An 18,669-nucleotide genomic window follows, 5' to 3' on the forward strand; every position below is an offset into this window, starting at 1 on the left:
AACGAGATCGCGGATACAAGCGGCCGAAATGGGTTTTCTCCGTAGGGTGGCTGGGCTCTCCCTTAGAGATAGGGTGAGAAGCTCAGTCATCCGGGAGGGACTCAGAGTAGAGCCGCTGCTCCTTCACATCGAGAGGAGCCAGTTGAGGTGGCTTGGGCATCTGGTCAGGATGCCTCCTGGACGCCTCCCTGGTGAGGTGCTCCGGGCACGTCCCACCGGGAGGAGGCCCCGGGGAAGACCCAGGACACGCTGGAGGGACTATGTCTCTCTGCTGGCCTGGGAACGCCTTGGGATTCCCCCAGAAGAGCTGGAAGAAGTGGCCGGGGAGAGGGAAGTCTGGGCCTCCCTTCTGAAGCTGCTACCCCCGCGACCCGACCTCGGATAAGCGGAAGAAAATGGATGGATGGATGGATGAAGAATTTGGCGAGGATCAGCAGATTGTTAAGAATGAGGTCAGTTCTTCTGTCTCTGTGGGTTTTTCCAAATATTACATCCTCTCTTTTTAAGGGATGATGTAGGAAAGTTTTGATGAGATCCAGTCCTGAAAGTTCCTCCAAAATGTTCCAGTTTGCACACAATAGAAAAAGAGATGATCTGTTGTTTCAATGTCGTTGTCACAAAAGGTCCAGCTGTTGGTATCAAAGTTGAATCTTTGTCTTAATGATTCCCTGGATGGAAAAATGTTATTGAGAATTTTAAAATGAACTTCTTTAGCTTTAGGACTTAGAGGAGATTTAAGGTAAGCGGATCTCCACTTATTAACCTCTGAATCAGAAAACAAATTTAAAATGGAGTTTTTATTTGGTCGGACAGGAAATATAGCATTAGTTAGATGCTGACGCATCCGTTTGTTAGAATTACATTTGTCCAAAAGGTTAAATCCAAACAGCTGAAGAGCTGATAACTGAAGATTAGCTGATTGAATATTTATATTTTGAACCAGATATTTGACTGCAGTGGGGTCAGAGTTCATTACTGTGTTAAATTGAGTACGTGAGCAATCCAAATTATACATTAAGCAAAATTCGTCATAAGACGACCAATCTCCACTGTCATTAAGAAAATGTCTTATGGACCAAATACCTTTTTCCATCCAGTGATCCAAACACAGAGACTTATTCCTGTGCAACACACGTCTGTTGTTCCAGATGGAGTTTGGTGAGGAGTAAAGTTGTGTGTGTACATTAGTTTCCAACACAACAAAACCTGCTTGTAAAGGCAGATAACTTAACAGGAAGTCTGTTGACATCAAAGTCACATCTAAGAACAAAATCTATGCATCCAATTTTTTTAAACAAACCTTTGGGGAGACAATACCAGATACTATTTCTATTCATTAGAAAAGATTTAAACCAGTTTACCTTTAGGACCGCATTTAAACACTCAAAGTCAATAGCTTGTAAACCTCCATCTTTAAAGTCTTTAACCATATTTGCTTTCTTTAAGTAGTGGACTCGATTTTTCCAAATAAAATTAAAGTTCAGCTGATTTATAGCTTTAATATATTTGTTAAGTATGGCCATAGAATAAGCTGGGTATATGCACCGGGACAGCGACTCCATTTTGGTTAAATAGGTTCTCCCAAACAGGGTCAGATCTCTTTGGAGCTTCTATTTAACTGAGATTTGCAATTCTGTATTTTATTCTCTATGTTAAACAGTTTCACTGAGTTTAGCATCTTTAGTAATTAAAATTCACAGATATTTAACTGAGGATTTAATGGGGATACTATAAGCTTCTGTCAGATCAGAGCCATGAATTGCCATCAGTTCACACTTCTGCAGGTTAAAGGTTAATCCTGATGCTTTGGAGAAAGTATTAATAAACTCAAGTACTTTAGGGGTTTGGTCTAGCCTCTTCAAATAAATTGTGGTGTCATCAGCTAGTTGACTGATTATAATTTGGTCATCTAAAACTTTCAATTTGGGTATATTTGAGTTTTTTATAAAAATACTCATTTCAACAGCTAAGATGAAGAGAAACGGGGAAATATTGCAGCCCTGTTTTACTCCCCTATTAATGGTGAACCGTGGAGACGCACCGTGTGGCAGCTGAACTTGTTATGAAAGCTTTTTATTATTCTGCAGAAGTTTGGTCCAAATCCAAACATGGGTAAAAGAAACTGATGTTCCAACATATCAAAGGCTTTGTAGAAATCTAGGAAAAGGATGAAGCCTTTATCCTCAGTCAGGTCACTGTACTGGAGTAAATCCTGCACCAACCTGATGTTATCATGTATTGATCTTTTGGACATAAAACCTGTCTGTGTTTCAGAAATAACGTCTTTAAGACCAGTCTTTAATCTATTTGTATAGATATACGTCAATAGTTTATAATCACAGTTTAGAAGGTGATCGGACGGTAATTGTCGAGAACCTTGTTGTCTCTTCCTGGTTTGGGTATAAGGGTGATGACTTCCTGTTTCATGGTGTGTGGAAGTGAATTATCACACAAGATCTCTTTAAAAACCTGGAATATAAATTCTCTGAGAACATCCCAGAAGTGTCTATAGAAATTGGCAGTAAGGCCATCAGAGCCAGGAGATTTATCCAGCTTCAAGCACATGGTGGCGCTGTCTAGTTCTTCCATATTAATATCTTTGTCGCAGTTTTCCTTGACATCATCAGAGATTTGAGGGACAAAGTCTTTGACTTGGTCTAGCAGAAGGTCGCAGTCTGGGGTTGAAAAAGAAGAGCAATAAAGGTTTTGGTAAAAGTTGCTAATTTCTTTTGCAATTAGAATTTGGTCCGTAGATTCATTGTTGTTAATGATAAGGGATTGAATGTGCTTTTTAACTTGCCTCCTCTTTTCCAGTCTGCAGAAGTATGAACTGTTTTTTTCCCTTCCTCAATCCACTTAGCTCTGGATCTGATAAAAGCTCCCCGGGCTTTTCTTTCGTAGATTGAGTCTAATTTAGCTTGTAGGGTCACGAGGTTATTTTTGTCAGCATCAGTCAACATTTGTTTAACACATAGTAGGTTTAACTCTTTAACTAACCTTACTGCTTCCAGGCCATTGTTTCTTTTTAGGTTTTTGCTGAACGAGATAGAGTAAGCCCGTATCTTATATTTTAGGTATTCCCATTTTTTAGTGTAGGTTATTATTGAATCGTCTAACAGAATCTTTTTCACTAGTTTCTTGATTTCCCTGCTATATAATTCATATTTTAAGAGATTTGCATTGAATTTTCAAAACCCTCCATGTCTCAAACTCTCAGGAAGAGGACTAATTAATAAATTAATGCTGCAGTGATCAGTGAGAGGAGTTGGAGACATATTACAGTTTGATTTTAGTTTGAGAATATCATCTGTTCCTAACCAAAAATCTATTCTAGACCTGCTTGAAGCGTCTGGTTTAAACCAAGAGAACTGTTTTTCATTAATATGTTTGTCTCTCCATAAGTCAATAAGACCCAAGTTGGTACAGAAATCAGACAGAATCCGGTTTGGATGAACATTAGCAGATTTGTTTGGGTATCTATCAAGAGTCCATAACCATGTTCCAATCCCACCTAATAAAACATATTTAGTAGGAAATCTGTGTTTAAGTTGTTTGATATTTACTTCAATAATATTAAGAAGCTCTTTATTTTTCGAAATGTTGCAGTAACCATAAATATTACCCAGGATTATTAATGAGTCCTCAATATGTAATACAGAAAGAGACCAAGGGTCACCACTGTCATGTTTTGTATATATTATTTTCCCTGGAAAGTTATTCAGTAATATAGCCACACCTGCTGATTTTGAAGTACCATGTGAATAAGTAATTTGATCTCCCCACTGATTTGACCAACATCTTTCATCAGAGTCCGTTGAATTGGTTTCTGGAAGAAGAACACAATGTGGATTCTTGTTTCTACATAAACATCGCCTTCCTTTTGACATTTTCTCTCAGGCCCCTTACATTTAACGACAAAAACTTGAGATTAGATTTTAAAGACATAAAATTAAAACAAAAGAAAAGATAAGTTTAAAAGACACAAACCTTATTAAGAGTTTTGTTAAGATAGAATGAACTAAAGGCCAGAACCTGGGAAGTCTAAGAATACCCTTTACATTATAACATAGAAAAATCAACCTGCATCCACAACCTTCACTAACTTTAACTTAAAACTAGTCCTTTTTTCATTTGAGTGAAAACAGAAACAACCTCTGGAGCGCAGATAAGATATAACTCCATATTAAAAGGAAAAACGGTGTGGATTTTGATTTTTTTTTAACCTTGTAATGGGATGATGTAAACATCAGATTAATCTGTAGTCTCAGAAAGGAGATGAAGCTTTGATCACCTTGCCGTCAATCACTGCCATGTGACCTCTGTAAAAGGTCACCTGACCCTGGGATCTGGTTTTGGTAATCTTGGGCCACAGTTCTTCTCTTGCCAGCCGGTCTTCCTTAATAAAATCTTGAGCAAAACGCAGACCTTGTTCTTTGCACACCTCTGAATCCTTGGTCACTTTCCAGACTGTGTCTGGATGGCGCCTCCTAGTGGCGCCTCCTGGTGAACTGCAGGATGACCTGACGGCTCCGTCCCTCTTCTTTTCTTCCTAATCGGTGGATTGTATCGATCACATCTCCTATCGGATCCGCCCGCTGTGGTAAGATTCTGGAGAGAAGTTGTTCTGCCTTTTCTCTGAGGTTTTCTCCTTCTTGCTCTCTGAGGCCCGACAGCCTCAGGTTCTTGTATCTTTCAGCCTCCAAGAGTTTTTCTTTCAAATTTGCATTTTCTTTATTCATTGCAGCGAACCTCAGTTCCAGGTTTTCCATCGTAGATTTACATTCAGCAACGCCGACGGTGTTCTGCTCCACTTGGAGAGTAATGCGGGCAAACGAGTCAGAATTTTCTTTTAGCTGTTTTCCAAAGTCATCAACCTGATATCCAGACTTTTAATGGCTGCTAAGGAGACCTCAGTCTCAGTGGCTTGTTTTTACCAGGTGGGCGTTTTGGTTGGAGTTGCGTTCAGTTGCCGTCTAATACCGGAGGCATTTCGTGATTTCTCCATCGGTGTTTCGGCTAGTTATGCATGTTTAGCTTAGCAGCGTTAGCATTCTTCAGACTAGGAAAATCTTTCTCACTAACGGCCGACATCTTTTATAAAACTCGTATTTTCTTTCCTTACCCTACAGCGTGGATGTTCCGGGTCCGCCTTGGGGATGAAATGATGAGTTAAAGGTCAGTTTAAGTAACAGGTTGAGGGATGGAGCTCAGAATAATACGTGTGCCCACATCGCCATCTTGCCGGAAGTCCAGCTGAACCAGCTAATGTGTTCAAGAGCAGTGATGCAGGTAAGAAACACTGCCACCTACAGGTGGGAGTTAGCATCACCTAAACCTGCCTTTGACCATTTTTGTGGAAAATTTGCAATAAACTCTTAATTTATTAAGTAATTTCAGATATCTGCTGATTGTGTGTGAATGTCCATGATCACAGAAGTGGAAGGAGTGATAAATGATTTTGTAACTAAGTGTTTTTAGGTTTAGGCTGGAGTGAATCCATGAACAGAACCTCAGAACCAGACCCAGGTCTGTGAAGAGAAACCAGGTGACCTTTGATGACCTCTAGAAACATTTTTCTTAATATCTTTAAAATGATAGTGGCACAAAAAACATTTTTGCTGCACAAACTAGCACAAACGTAGCCGAGTTGATTGACACCTATATTGTTTGATTTTATGGAAGGGGAGGGGGGCTGGTTGACCTTTTGACCTTTAAACTTTAATTTATATCTTCAAAGCCAAAGCAGCACAAACGTTTGACACCCATTTTGTCTGATTTGAAGAAGGTGGCCAACTTCACTCGGGTAACGTAATCTTCGCTCTGCGCTCCCGGGGCTGTTGTTTATTGGTTGCCGTAGCAACCAATATAATCACCGTTTTTCTACATTTTTCCCAGGACAAATTGCATCACTTGTTCGTAGAACGTGGCAATAATTCAGAGCAGTCATCAAATAGGGTGAAATATTTCATAATGCATAAAGAGCCAAAGTTTGTTACATTTTAAACCGTGGCTCCTACACCGACAATTAAGTAAAATTAAATTATTAGTCAATATAAGAGAAATTTGCTTTGTTCTCTCTTGTATCTTTACAGAACTGACAGAAACCAAAGTATTTATAGATTTATTAGCAGAGAAAATATATATTTTACATATCAAACATCAGCATCTCAGCTTTAAGCCACTTTTTATAGAATCCAGTAATAACTCTATTCTGCTCCAACCAAACCCAAAAAAGGTTTTTGCATCTTTAATATTTGCTACATTAAAGTCACATCATATTTCATCTGCTGTGTGATTCAGCAGGACTGAAAGGTTTTTACCCGATATGGACTCATAATCACATGTTGAAAAATACAAAGTTTGATTCATTTGGTTACACAGAAGTTATTATTCTGTTTTTGAAACGTTTTATAACATTTTGATTGTTATAGACATGAGATTTCATGTTTATGCTTTTAGCATTTGATAAAGTCAGACAAAAAAAATGTGATAATTCTTTACGAAAAAAATTACTGAATTATGTAACAGTTTTAAATTGTAGGTAATCATTCAGCAAATATACAGACTGATTCCATAAAGTAGAATATGACTGAAAAGTTCCTTTGTCAGCAGTTCCATCACCAAGTGAAAGACTTTATATAGATTAATTAGATTATGTATGTTTTAACATGTTTATATTTTAAATTAAACATGTTAATGTGTTTAATAGCTGCTAAAAGATTATTTTCTAAAGGTGCTATTAATCTGACAAGCCTGATCGGGACGTATTTCCTGATCTGCTGAGTCAGACTATCTGGCTTTCACATGGAGGTTTTGTCTTTCTTCTTATCTCTAGAAAATAAAAGTTCTTCCAGTAACTGGGTCCATCAGCGCCGCCCGGCTCCTCCTCATCCCCACCAACTCGCAACACAAAGCTTCACCCTTGCTTCAGCCTCCCAAACATCGTCCGTTTCCGTCTCTCCACGTTTCTGAAGAACCTCATTTACGCCATATTTTCTAAGTTTTATTATTTATGTTTTATTGTTTGTTTGATCTTCAAAACCCAGAACCAGAGGCTGAAACCTGACTTTATTTATCCGTCACTTTAAAACATTTGGTGTGCAGACAAACTATCTTATTCACTAAAACAACAAAGTCAAACTATTGCAAGAATAATTTGAAAATAAATTCATATTTGTAGAACCTTGGAAATGTTGAGTTGCAAAATGTTTTAGTTAAAAGTTGTGAAACTGCAGAAGGTTAAAGATTGGCGACGCCGACCGACTAAAACTCTCGGCTCTTCAGAGGAAACGGTTTCTCGGCTGTTTTCTTTCGGTTCTCAGTTCCTCCGGCTGCTGGCAGCCATCAGACGTTAAAACCATTAAAACCAGCTCCAGTTCCCAACAGCTAAGTGCTACCTTCATGTTTCCTCAGCTGAATGTGTCAGTGTTTCCCTCCCGCTGTTCGGAGCAAACATGGATCCTTTTTATTTAAATGAAACTGCTGTTCACAGCTGCACTGCAAAAACAAATCATTAGCAGGACTTTTTAGTGGAGCAAATATCTGAGTTCACTTAAACAAGACAAAACGAACCGACAAGAAACATAAAGCAGCTGGATTCAAGTCAAAAACTCCTCAGTATTCATGAGACGTTCCATGGAAAAAATGTTTTATTATGAATGAAATAATCTGAACATTTTTCCAATATTAAGGAATTATTGACTTGAAACAAATTCATATTTCTTGAAGAAAAATTTCTTATAAATTAGTCTAAGATATTTGCATCGTTTTTTTTTTAAAGCTTTCATACCAGAGCGGTCAGACAGGAAGTGAGGTAATGAGAGACGAAGACATGGGTCAAAGGTCATCAGGCCTGAACCTGCGACAGCCGCAGCGAAATGTGGCTTCTGCTGCCGCGCTGCAGATTTCGGGTGACCGAGACACACTGGACAGTTTTCCACCAAAACGTCAATCAGTTTCAGGTCTGGACTTTGAGTAGGCCACTCCAAACGGCCTTCAGGATGTTCTGGTAGTTTACTGCACAGTTCCATCGTTCACTACTTAGAAATATCTGAACTATTTTGGCAGGTCACGATAACAACCCACAGAATTAGATCAAACTTCCTGTTTCCTAATTTACACGCTGGAATAATTCATAAAACATAAAGAGAAACAGACTCGATTGGCCACAAAGGTTTTTTATTGTTGCATGTGCCATAAACACGTTGATACTTGTAGCATCATGTGGAGTTTGACAGGAAACTGCCTGGGGTGAATCCTTTCATGTCAGCATGCTAAAGCTCAGCTAAAACTCAGCTAAAGTACAGTTAAAACATAAATCAGTGCGAAAAGCCTCCCTGTGTTCGCTCAGCGCTGCTCCGTCGGCGCAGTCTTCGTGATAAAGTGCTTTCATGCTGCGAGTTTCAGGCAAAGTTACAAACCGAGTCGCTGCAGGAGGTTTCCTGAAGCGGCGGCTCAGCAGCGCGGGTTCCCCATCCGGCACAAACACACAGTCTTAAAGAGCCGGCACTGGCAGAACGCGCAGAAGTCGCAGCAAACGTTGCCGGGAGCTTTGCAGCTTCCCCACAGCGGGATGCAGTTCGGCGGAGGAGGCGGGCGCTTCCGAGCAAACTTATTCTGACAGAAACCAAAGAAAATAAGAGATTTAATCTGACGTCCTCCGTTTAACTTCACAACAGACTAAAAATGATAAATCATTTAACAAACTCAGCAAACAGAATAGTGCAGGTCAATGATATTAGAAATAAAATGTGAAAAAAAAAATATAGACATCAGACTTATAATCAGTAAAACAGAGATTACTCTTAATTTAAATCATTGTTTACACTGCAAAAACACAAAATCTTACCAAATATTTATTTTCAACTCTCCAGTGAAAATATTTTAGTTTACTTAAAATAAAGCAAAACTAACTTTTCAGGGAGATATAGGAGCTTGTTTTAAGTTAGTAATTCCTTAATATTAATATGAAGTTATATTTCCACTGACAGATTATTTCTCTGATAATATGGAAAAATGTTTTGTTATAAGTGAAATAATCTGCCAGTCGCTTTTTTATCAATATTCAATAATTATTTACTGAAAACAGGCTCCTCTGTCTTGCTAATAAGTTAGTTTAATTGTATTTCGATATTTTCACTGAAATCTCTGAGTGTTTTTGCAGTGTTCCAGCTGCACCAACCTTTTTCTGCTTCTTTCCTTTTTCTTTCTTCTTGGTGGATTTGTTCAGCTCTGAAACAGAACATGAAGCTGAAATATGTCGTATTTTCACCTCTTATCATAAACGGCTTTGGCTTTTATTATGAAATATCATCATAAAGGCTAATATGCTTCAGTCGCCACTCAGACACCGAATCTAAATGAAGATGTAAACACTGAGTTCATATTTACCCACAATAACAACAGGAGGCGGGTCGATCTGCAGGCTGTGAGACAGAGCGTTGGACGCAACGACCCTATTGGTGGACAGCCTGTCATCAGGGATCATGTGGGCGGAGCCAAGGCAGCACTGCGTTAGCGCCAGGACGCAGCAGCCCAGCGGCAGGAAGGCCTGCATCGTTCTCTGGAAGGAAAAGACAAACACATCAACAAGTTGTCTTTCAATAAGGCTTAAGCAGCAACGGCAACAGCAACGGCAACTCCTGGACAGACGGTGACACAGCAACATGACCACGCTTCGTTATACTTCCTTACATCAGGTTAGGATCGGTCCATGGCCTAATCAAAACCAGGGTTTCCCCCAGAGTAATGTAAGCCTGGCAGCCCGCCATGCTTTACAAGCCCCCGCCAGGCTAAGCATTGCTTGTTTATGTTTTTAAGAAAATAATAATAATTTTAATAAAAATAATTGCTTAATTTTTTTTCTTTGTTTTTTGCCAGATTGCAAGCGCCTCTGTTGCTCTGAGCGTTTCACTGGCGGAGCAGATTTATTCCTAAAAGATAAGTTTATAACAGATATGTTTATAGTTTATGCATTTAAAGCCGGCAGCGCGCGGCAAGGTCGGAGTTTAAACCCCACCGTGTTAGCTCTGGTTGCGCAGCTCTACGTGAACTGCAGGAATAAACTGTAGTCGCTTTCAGAGGTGCAGACTGAGCGAGCAGTGAGAATGATTTATAATTGTGAACAAAGAATTATATGCAGCGTTTCCATCTCAACTCGCTGCCCAGCGTGTGGCGCTGTTCATGTCTGTGGTCCCGGTTGGTCGGAGCGTTAGCGGTTAACGAACCAGCGCTGACCTCATCATGCAGGTTCAGCCGGTGAGGAGCTTCACGCTGGTTTATATTATTTTATTATTATTTTTAGTATTATTTTTCTGATTGCACGGTGCATCAAACCGTATCAAATGCTTTGTCCACTTAGTCAGCCAGAGTTAATGCGGAGATCAGAAAAACTCGAGCAACAAACTTGAGCAGCCAGAATAGTTTCTGTGTCTCTTATTAAAAACTCAACAGACAGAAATGTTAGAGCTGCTAAAGCCACATTAGCAGGATTTAATTAAATCTCAGTTTGTTGCTCATCTCTGCTCAGTGCAGCAGATTTAGCTCATCCTGCAGGGCCGGTCCAAGGCTTTCAGTCAGACTGATCAGTGCTGGTTGTTGGTATTAAAGCTGATGAAGGTAAAACCTGCAGCCTGCTCTGGCAGCGCAGCAGATGAAGAGGTTCTGAATCCGCTGCAGGATTTACGGCAGAGACCCTGACCCCTGACCCCTGACCCATCCCTCTGAAGATGAAGAACTTTTATAAATGATCAGACAGGAGGAGCTGCAGACGTCCTGGTAGAAACACTCAGACATCTGGACTTCATTCCTGCTGCAGCCACAGATCAGCGCTCAGCAAAAAGAAAGATGCTTTAGAAATAATGAGGTCCTTTAGATCTGCTCTGGATAAGACAGATTTGACTGAAGCACTGATCTCCAACCTGCTTCAAACGCTCACAGAGCCTGAACACACTCACCCGGCAACCAGGCTTCACTTCTGAAATAAATCTGAGATTTTCTGTTTGCAGTCTCATTATTTTAAGTGTTGCTGGTTTATTAGCAACACATGAGCTGCACATGTTCTGTTTGCCCCAAAATGTTTTCATCCTGCAGCTGTCAGATTAAATTGCTCCATATTTATTCCATCAGTGTATGAAACAGAAAATTATAACAAAATGTTGCTAAATTGGAGGCTTGGCCGGACGAGAAGCAAAAAAATAACGATTTCAGCCCAGAGAGGAAAAAAACCTTTTCATCCTGAAACAAACAAGGAACACATGAAGACAATAATAAACATATTCATATTTACTTCACCAAAGATTTCAGCAACATGCATATAATTACAGAAAGAAACATGTTTGTGTTTTCTTTATCAGTTTGGAAATCTTATTTTAGATGAACAGCACACTGACCTAAAATACGAAACAATCAAAAGTGGGATCATCTTTTTCCCAACCTGGACTACGACTATTCCTGCCAACTCAGAAAATTAAAACATTTCTTAAACTTTTACTTTTTTCTGTTTTCTCCATATTTTACTGTTACGGAGCCCTCTAGGGGACATGGGGATTTTTTTTTCTTTTGCGTTCCCTCGCAAAACTTTTGCGTTCCCTCGCAATACTTTTGCGTTACCTCGCAATACTTTTGCGTTCCCTCGCAAAACCTTTTGCGTTACCTCGCAAAACTTTTGCGTTACCTCGCAAAAGTTTTGCGTTACCTCGCAATACTGTACTGGTCAGTTATGCAGCATAATTGAATACTGTAAGCCTTTCCTACGGTGGGCGCCGTACTTTATGCTTTAATATAAGGTTATGTGAGGTATTTCCATGAATTTTAGTATCTTTTTGTGAAATATCTGAAGTTTTATATCTTTCCTTAGGATAGAAAGGCACCACAAACCTACGATATAAACAGAAACTTTCCGTAAGTAGGAAAGAAATAAAAACACATTATAATTTGGACTATTTCTGAGTTATTATCGCGGTTAATAAATAATCTGACAGTTTTGATTGTGTTTCTGTTGTGTTCTAGTCTGAATGGTTTAAAGAGCTGCTTTCAGTGCCGCTCCATCTTAGCCTTAACAGACATAAACATGCAGTAATAAATCGATTTTCAATCAGTGTTTTGCACCAAGCAGTTTTTACTGTTAACAAGTTTTTATTATTAAAAACACGACAAACTAATGATGGTAAAGGGCCGCACTGGGTTAACTCGGGGAATCTCATCTGTCTGTGTATCAATCAGCTCCAAACCTTTTCTTTGTTCTGTCACAATTATCGATTTATTCCATTTTGATGATTATGCTCCAAACTTTGCAAGGACTGACCGCCCCACTCACCGCTTCCTAATACACACAAAGCCAGTATCCTTCCCATTCATACCTGGTGACGTCACTCCCACGTCGACACACCCAAGTGTCAAAGCCGCTGCTCCTGTCATATCAATAATTATTTATTTCATTCATATGGCTCTTACAGAGCTTCAGTGAAAACTTGTTTATTATTATTAACTGCTTGGTGCAAAACACTGATTGAAAATCGATTCATTTATTACTGCATGTTTATGTCTGTTAAGGCTAAGATGGAGCGGCACTGAAAGCAGCTCTTTAAACCATTCAGACTACGAACACAACAGAGACACAATCAAAACTGTAAGATGATTTATTAACCGCGATAATAACTCAGAAATAGTCCAAATTATAATGTATTTTTATTTCTTTCCTACTTACGGAAGGTTTCTGTTTAGGTTTGTGGTGCCTTTCTAAAGAAAGATATAAAACTTCAGATATTTCACAAAAAGATATAAAAATTAATGGAAATACCTCACATAACCTTATATTAAAGCATAAAGTACGGCGCCCACCGTAGGAAAGGCTTACAGTATTCAATTATGCTGCATAACTGACCAGTACAGTATTGCGAGGTAACGCAAAACTTTTGCGAGGTAACGCAAACGTTTTGCGAGGGAACGCAAAAGTTTTGCGAGGGAACGCAAAAGAAAAAAAAATTCCCCATGTCCCCTAGAGGGCTCCGTATACTGTAACAGATGAATAAAAACTAAATATTTTATTTCTGCAACTATATCAAACATGCAACTCTAAAAGACAAGAGACTTTTAGAAATGTAGTTTAACATCTAACAGTCCCAAATGGGAACTTTTATCTGACCTGGCGGATCGTAGAGACAATCGGGTTACATGTAAAATTCTTGCAGACGCAGTTTTGAGTTTTGATGCGGACGGAACATAAATACCCGTCACAAGATTTTTTATTTACAAAATAGTTTAAAAAGCATGCAGTATTTCCCATTTCCACTTCTTGATTGTTTGCTCTACTTTCTGTGATTCTAGGACATAAAATCCCATAAAACACTCCAGATGCTGTTGATTCTAACACACATATTTGCACAATATTAAACTTTGGATTTGAACCTTCCAGTAACTGGCCAGAAAACACTGATGGCTGTTTTTTTTTTCTTTTGTGTTTTCAGAAATAAAAACATTTGATTCCCAGTTTGAATCTTCGACTCATTGAGTTTTCAGGTATGGTTCACTCTGACCTGCTTCCAGAAATCTCAAACTTAAAGAAAACGATGAAATGATCTCTAAGAAACAGTCAGATTGTTTCTGTCTTGAAATGAATTTCCAGTTTTAAAATAATGGCCTGTTTGTGAGAGGAATGAGATTGTGTGAAACATGAATTCCCATCCTGTCTGATCGCGTTCACAGTTTTCTGCTGCGTCATGACGGGATGTGTAACTTTTACTCAAACTGTTTCATTTCTCTGTTTCCATCCGGCTGGTGTGACGCCAAAAAACTGTTTACAAAATATATTCAATACGGCCAAAAAAACCTCGTCATCCAAGCACAAAAGCTTTTTATCAAAATAACATGAGTTTTTTCAAAAATGTGCGTTTTTATTAAATAACTACGGTATATTTTTTAAATTGTCAGTTTGCACAATTTTATCGTTAATGGACACACAACTAGTGGTGGAGTCATTCAAAATAGAGAGTAGTCATTAGCCTAGATTTTCCACAAACAGATTCTGATAAAAAAGAAAGGGGTGTTTTCTGAAGAACGTAGATCTGTGTCAGCTCAGATGTTTAGAAACTAGAAGCTGCAGGACAAATGTTTGAAAATCAGAGACCTGACAGTGAGAAGGCAGCTAATACTAATGAAATGTAGCGTATTATTTTAAACGTGCTGCACGTTTAGACGTGAAAAAGTATCAGGCTGCGACTGTATGTGGAAAAAGCAGCTGAAACATTTGGTAGCTGTTTCAGCAGCGGTACAAACATCAAGCAGCAATGTTGGAAGCAGCGTCTGTCTGTAAGCACCTGACAACACCTTGACCTGCATCTGGTTGGACTTAAAGCTTCACGTCTGGCACACAACCCTGAGGCACTCCACTCTAAAGTGGGTCGTTACATCTTCAAGTCAAACGATTTAAAGACATAACTGCTTGGAAAAATGACAAAGAATATTTACAGATGTGAGAAAATAATGGAGCGTAATGTCTGGCAGAGCTTTGTGAAGCTCTCTAGAAAACATCTGATGCGTTTCAGTTCAGCGTAGCATCACAGCATTTAACAATAAATCACAATTTAACAATAAATCACAGTTTAACAATAAATCACAGTTTAACAAGAAATCACAGAGTTTAATGATAAATCAGACTTTTACGTTAAATCACAGAGTTTAATGATAAATCAGACTTTTACGTTAAATCACAGAGTTTAACGTTAAATTAGAGTCAATGATAAATCAGAGAATTTAACGATAAATCACAAAGTTTTACGTTACATCTCTATAGGAATGTGCAATATAAACAGTATTCGGTAGAAACTATATGAATTTGGCCCAGGATAGCAATCTGTACCAGCTAACTTGCTTGTTGATGACGTAACCAGCTAGCATCAAAACAGAGCGGCGGGAAGCAGCGCGGCTCACAGTAAAAAGGCAGAGGCAAGACATTATTATTTGGACCCGGTTGAGGTTTAACCTCCCGCGATCTCAGCAGCGCTCAGGATGAGCGCAGCAGATGTCACAGTCAGACCCGCCGTGTGGCGGAGTGACAGCCTGACGGTCTCTCCGAAATCATAAAACACCTTGTAAAACGCACAGCGCAACTCTGCAGGACATCTCACAGAGTAAAGAACTAGTGGGGTTTAAATGACTCGTCTCTTAAAACCACAGGAGGCTTGAACAATCAGAACAGGAGCAGAAAATTATGACCTGCAAACTGAGTGAAAGACAGGAAATGATTTGTTTTCCCATCACCAGCATGAGTTTTGATCGCAGCAACGCAGCCGAACAGTCACAACACTGGGAAGAGAAGGCAGGACTCAACGCATGTTTCTCTAGAGAGATACACTTTTCATTTATTTATTTAACTCTGATTTAACCAGGAAGTCGCCGCTGAGATTATCGCCACGTCTCCCTTAAAAAGAGATTTTTTAAAGCCGTGACAGGCAGAAACGTAAAACTGAACATTTACAAACATAAATAAGATCCACAGAAACGATGGCGTGTTAAACGAGTTTTAACTCACAAATAAATACATTACACTCAATTAGCATGTGATTTTTTAAACTGTATTGATAAATTTTACACAAATTATATTGAGATATAAATTTCATGCTGTATGGCACATCCCTACATCATTCTTACCATCATGCTGCAGCAAAAGACTGGAACAAACTTCAGCAAGTATTCCAGCTTTTTATGGATAGAAACCAAACCCTAACATGAATGAACCCCTGACCTCTGACCCCATCGGTCGCAATAAAACCCAGTGAAATGGTGTGAAAGCTGCATGGGTAACCAAACGCTAAGCGTTCCTCTGGGACTCGCTGCAGAGAGGAAACGTGGAGACTCTGACTTTCTGACTCCACTTAAAACGATCGGCGACCCCCAGGGTCACGGCGCGCCGGGCCGGCCGCTCCCCGCCGACCCAAACATGATTCAAGAAACGAAGCAACAGAAAACTCAGAGCACCAGTCGGTAACGTTTGTGCAGATGTTTCAGCGGCTGCTCGCTTCGTCTACGACCGTCAGGAACGAGAGGAAATACTAAAATAATTCTGTATAGTAGAAGATAAATAATAATAATAAAATGTCTTCATGGTGGAGGCAGTGTCATGCTGTGGGGATTGATTTATTATTCACCTTGCAGCCTGGAAGGAACATACCTATTTAAGGTTTTTATTCTCATAATCAGATTAAAAAGAGAAACTACAAGCAGAAACTTGTTTCTCCCTTTTTACATTTTTAATGCATCTCTTCTACTAACTGGAGAAATGCAGCTTCTTTCCATTTTCCTGCACATAAATCCTCTGTGTTAATAAAAGAATGTTAAAGTTACAGGAGATATGTATTTTAATAAACCAGAACGGGAGTTCAGGTTTCAGCCTGAAAATCTCAGAGCTTTGGATGTTTTGGATCAGATTATCCATCGCAAATAAAGGCATAAAAACATGAAACTCGTGGGTTAAAGGTCAACATCCATTTTACTCACCTTTACCAGAAATTCTGTCAAAATCGGTTTCCTGATGATTTAAAAACTATTCAACAAAATAAGGATTAATTTGACTTAAAAATAGTTTGATAGTGTTTTGATTTGCAATACAGTATTTTAGTTTTATGAGAAATTATTTGTTGCTAAAGGAGATTTTTCTTTCTAATGTAAAACAAAGAAACAGAAAATTGAACATTTGAGGAAAAAGATTTAAATATAATAATAATAATAATAATGATGATATTAATCCTAAACAACAAAATGAAAAAGTTTTCAACTTTGGTAATTTATTAATTACCAAATAAATAAAGCTTCCAAAATATTTAATCTTCCAACAAAATAACTCCATATTTCTGATCTGATCTGCATATTTTATGACTTTTAGATTTTTTTCTGAATTCATATAATAGCAGTAATAATAATAATAATAATAATAATAATAATAATAATAATAATTATAAATAGAGTCATTAGGGAAACTGCATGAGGAAACCAAACCAGAACCATCTGAAATTATTGGCTGTTTTTATCAAACATTAACTTATTTTTCGTTGATAAAGTTTTTCCTGACATCGGAGCGGTCTGAACCGGACCAGAGCGGTCGGAACCGGAGCGGTTTCAGTCGGACCGTCACATTATTTTTAATTTCGTAAATAAAAACTGAAACACAAGCGTTCCCTCCGGAGCCTTTCTGAATTATTTTTATGTAGTTCAGCTCATTGAGTCATCAGTGAGTTTTTTCTGTAATAATCAGATTATAACGTTGGGATTATTAGTCAGATTATTTGGATCTTTTCATTTTATTCTCTGTTATGAATTTATTATTGAGGGAAACAAAAAGCTGCTGCTTGTTTCTTCCTGCTGACAGGAGCCAAACGGGGAAACCGATTCGGATTCGGATCATTTTATCGCTTCGTTTTATTCAGTTTCACCATCAGCACCGCAGGAGCCAGTTTCTGATCCGGTCGGTTCTGATCCGGATTCTGATTCTGAGGATGATTTGATCCAAAAACCAATCCAGTCTGAGTGGCACTGAGAACCAGAACCAGAACCAGGTCCAGAACCAGAACCAGAACCAGAACCAGAACCAGAACCAGAACCAGGTCTGTGTTCTCCTCAGTGAACCCTTATTGTTTACCGACTCAAAATTCAGGATCCGTTTCTTGTCGTTTCATTTCGGTTTTAGATTAACTGAACCAGCTTTAGTAAAACCAGATCGGTTTTAACCGGACCTCAGCGGTTTTAACCGGACCTCAGCGGGCTCGGCCATCCTCCAGTCTGTGTCCGGTCACTCGGCTCCATCCTAAAAAGCGGGTCGCTCTCCTACCTGAGGATCCTGCGCCTGACGGGACGCGGCGCTCTCTGCTCTTCTGATTCCTTCCCTGTTTTCTCTCCTGTTTCCTCTTCGGCTCTGATTCGAGTCTTCGCTTCGTTTCAGATATTTTCCTCTCTTCTTGTTTCTCCGGCTGATTCTCCGTCCATCAAAGTTTTCCCTTCGTCCAGATCTTCTTTTTCCCGCTGCTTCGTTCCTGGTAAGCTGGACTACCTTTCCCCGTGTTGGAACTTCACACGATGAAGATATACTGGGAGGTTCGGCCCGGAGGCGGGACCAGCGCTGCTGAGGTTTAGGGGATGGAAAAGGTCAAATCCTCTGGATGGACACATAAATGTGAACCAGACCCTCCGCTGAGCGATCCCGTTACCACCACGGCTGAACGCTACTGTATTTCAGAGGCCAGAGCCATTTCGCCATAAAAGCTTTCATCTGTCAAGCAGCCATGTTGGTTTTCACACAGCGACGCGTCAGGCGGGTTCAAGTCCCAACAGCTGCCAGACGTCCCTAGAAACAAACTAGAAAATGATTTCTAGTTTGCACTTTGACCGTTCTGCAAACATCTGTCCGAAAAGATCGGACTCCAATCAGAGCGGGAGATCCAAAACGAACGAAACAAGCGGCTGCTTCCGGTTTCTGGAGAACGTCAGGAGAGCAGGAATATATCTGGGATACAAAACTTAAAAACTGAGAGAAATAACAGGGATGGACACCCAGAGCAGGTCTGAGACCGAATGCTAAGATTTATATACACCACAAAGTGAAAAACATTTATGGAAAAACTGTAAATTACTCAACCAGAAACACTTCCTGGTGTTAAACTAATAATTGTCATGATACAC

At 39.3% G+C, this 18,669-nt stretch overlaps 1 protein-coding gene and 1 long non-coding RNA gene across 3 annotated transcripts; one reads left to right on the forward strand and one right to left on the reverse strand.

Annotated features, from left to right (window-relative positions):
• Window positions 1–381: 381 nt before the first annotated feature.
• Window positions 382–7,646, forward strand: LOC111605821. The gene is made up of 3 exons (XR_002751838.1): window positions 382–452; window positions 5,130–5,289; window positions 6,836–7,646. It is a non-coding gene; the product is annotated as an uncharacterized LOC111605821 (long non-coding RNA).
• A 138-nt stretch (window positions 7,647–7,784) lies between these two features.
• LOC102237841 (agouti-signaling protein-like) lies at window positions 7,785–18,402 on the reverse strand. Of its 2 annotated transcripts, XM_023353558.1 has the most exons (4): window positions 17,822–18,402; window positions 9,391–9,562; window positions 9,182–9,231; window positions 7,785–8,616 (listed from the first exon to the last, which is right to left on the reverse strand). In XM_023353558.1, the coding sequence occupies exons 2-4, from the start codon at window positions 9,554–9,556 to the stop codon at window positions 8,455–8,457; spliced, it is 378 nt and encodes a 125-aa protein (XP_023209326.1). In that variant the 5' UTR covers window positions 9,557–9,562; window positions 17,822–18,402; the 3' UTR covers window positions 7,785–8,454. The 2 variants fall into 2 exon arrangements, with proteins under 2 accessions (XP_023209326.1, XP_005816855.2); XM_005816798.2 differs by lacking the exon at window positions 17,822–18,402 and having other exon boundaries at window positions 9,391–9,856.
• Window positions 18,403–18,669: the final 267 nt, after the last annotated feature.

Source organism: Xiphophorus maculatus, chromosome 20 (assembly GCF_002775205.1).
Source record: "Xiphophorus maculatus strain JP 163 A chromosome 20, X_maculatus-5.0-male, whole genome shotgun sequence".
Classification (NCBI taxonomy): Eukaryota; Metazoa; Chordata; class Actinopteri; order Cyprinodontiformes; family Poeciliidae; genus Xiphophorus; species Xiphophorus maculatus.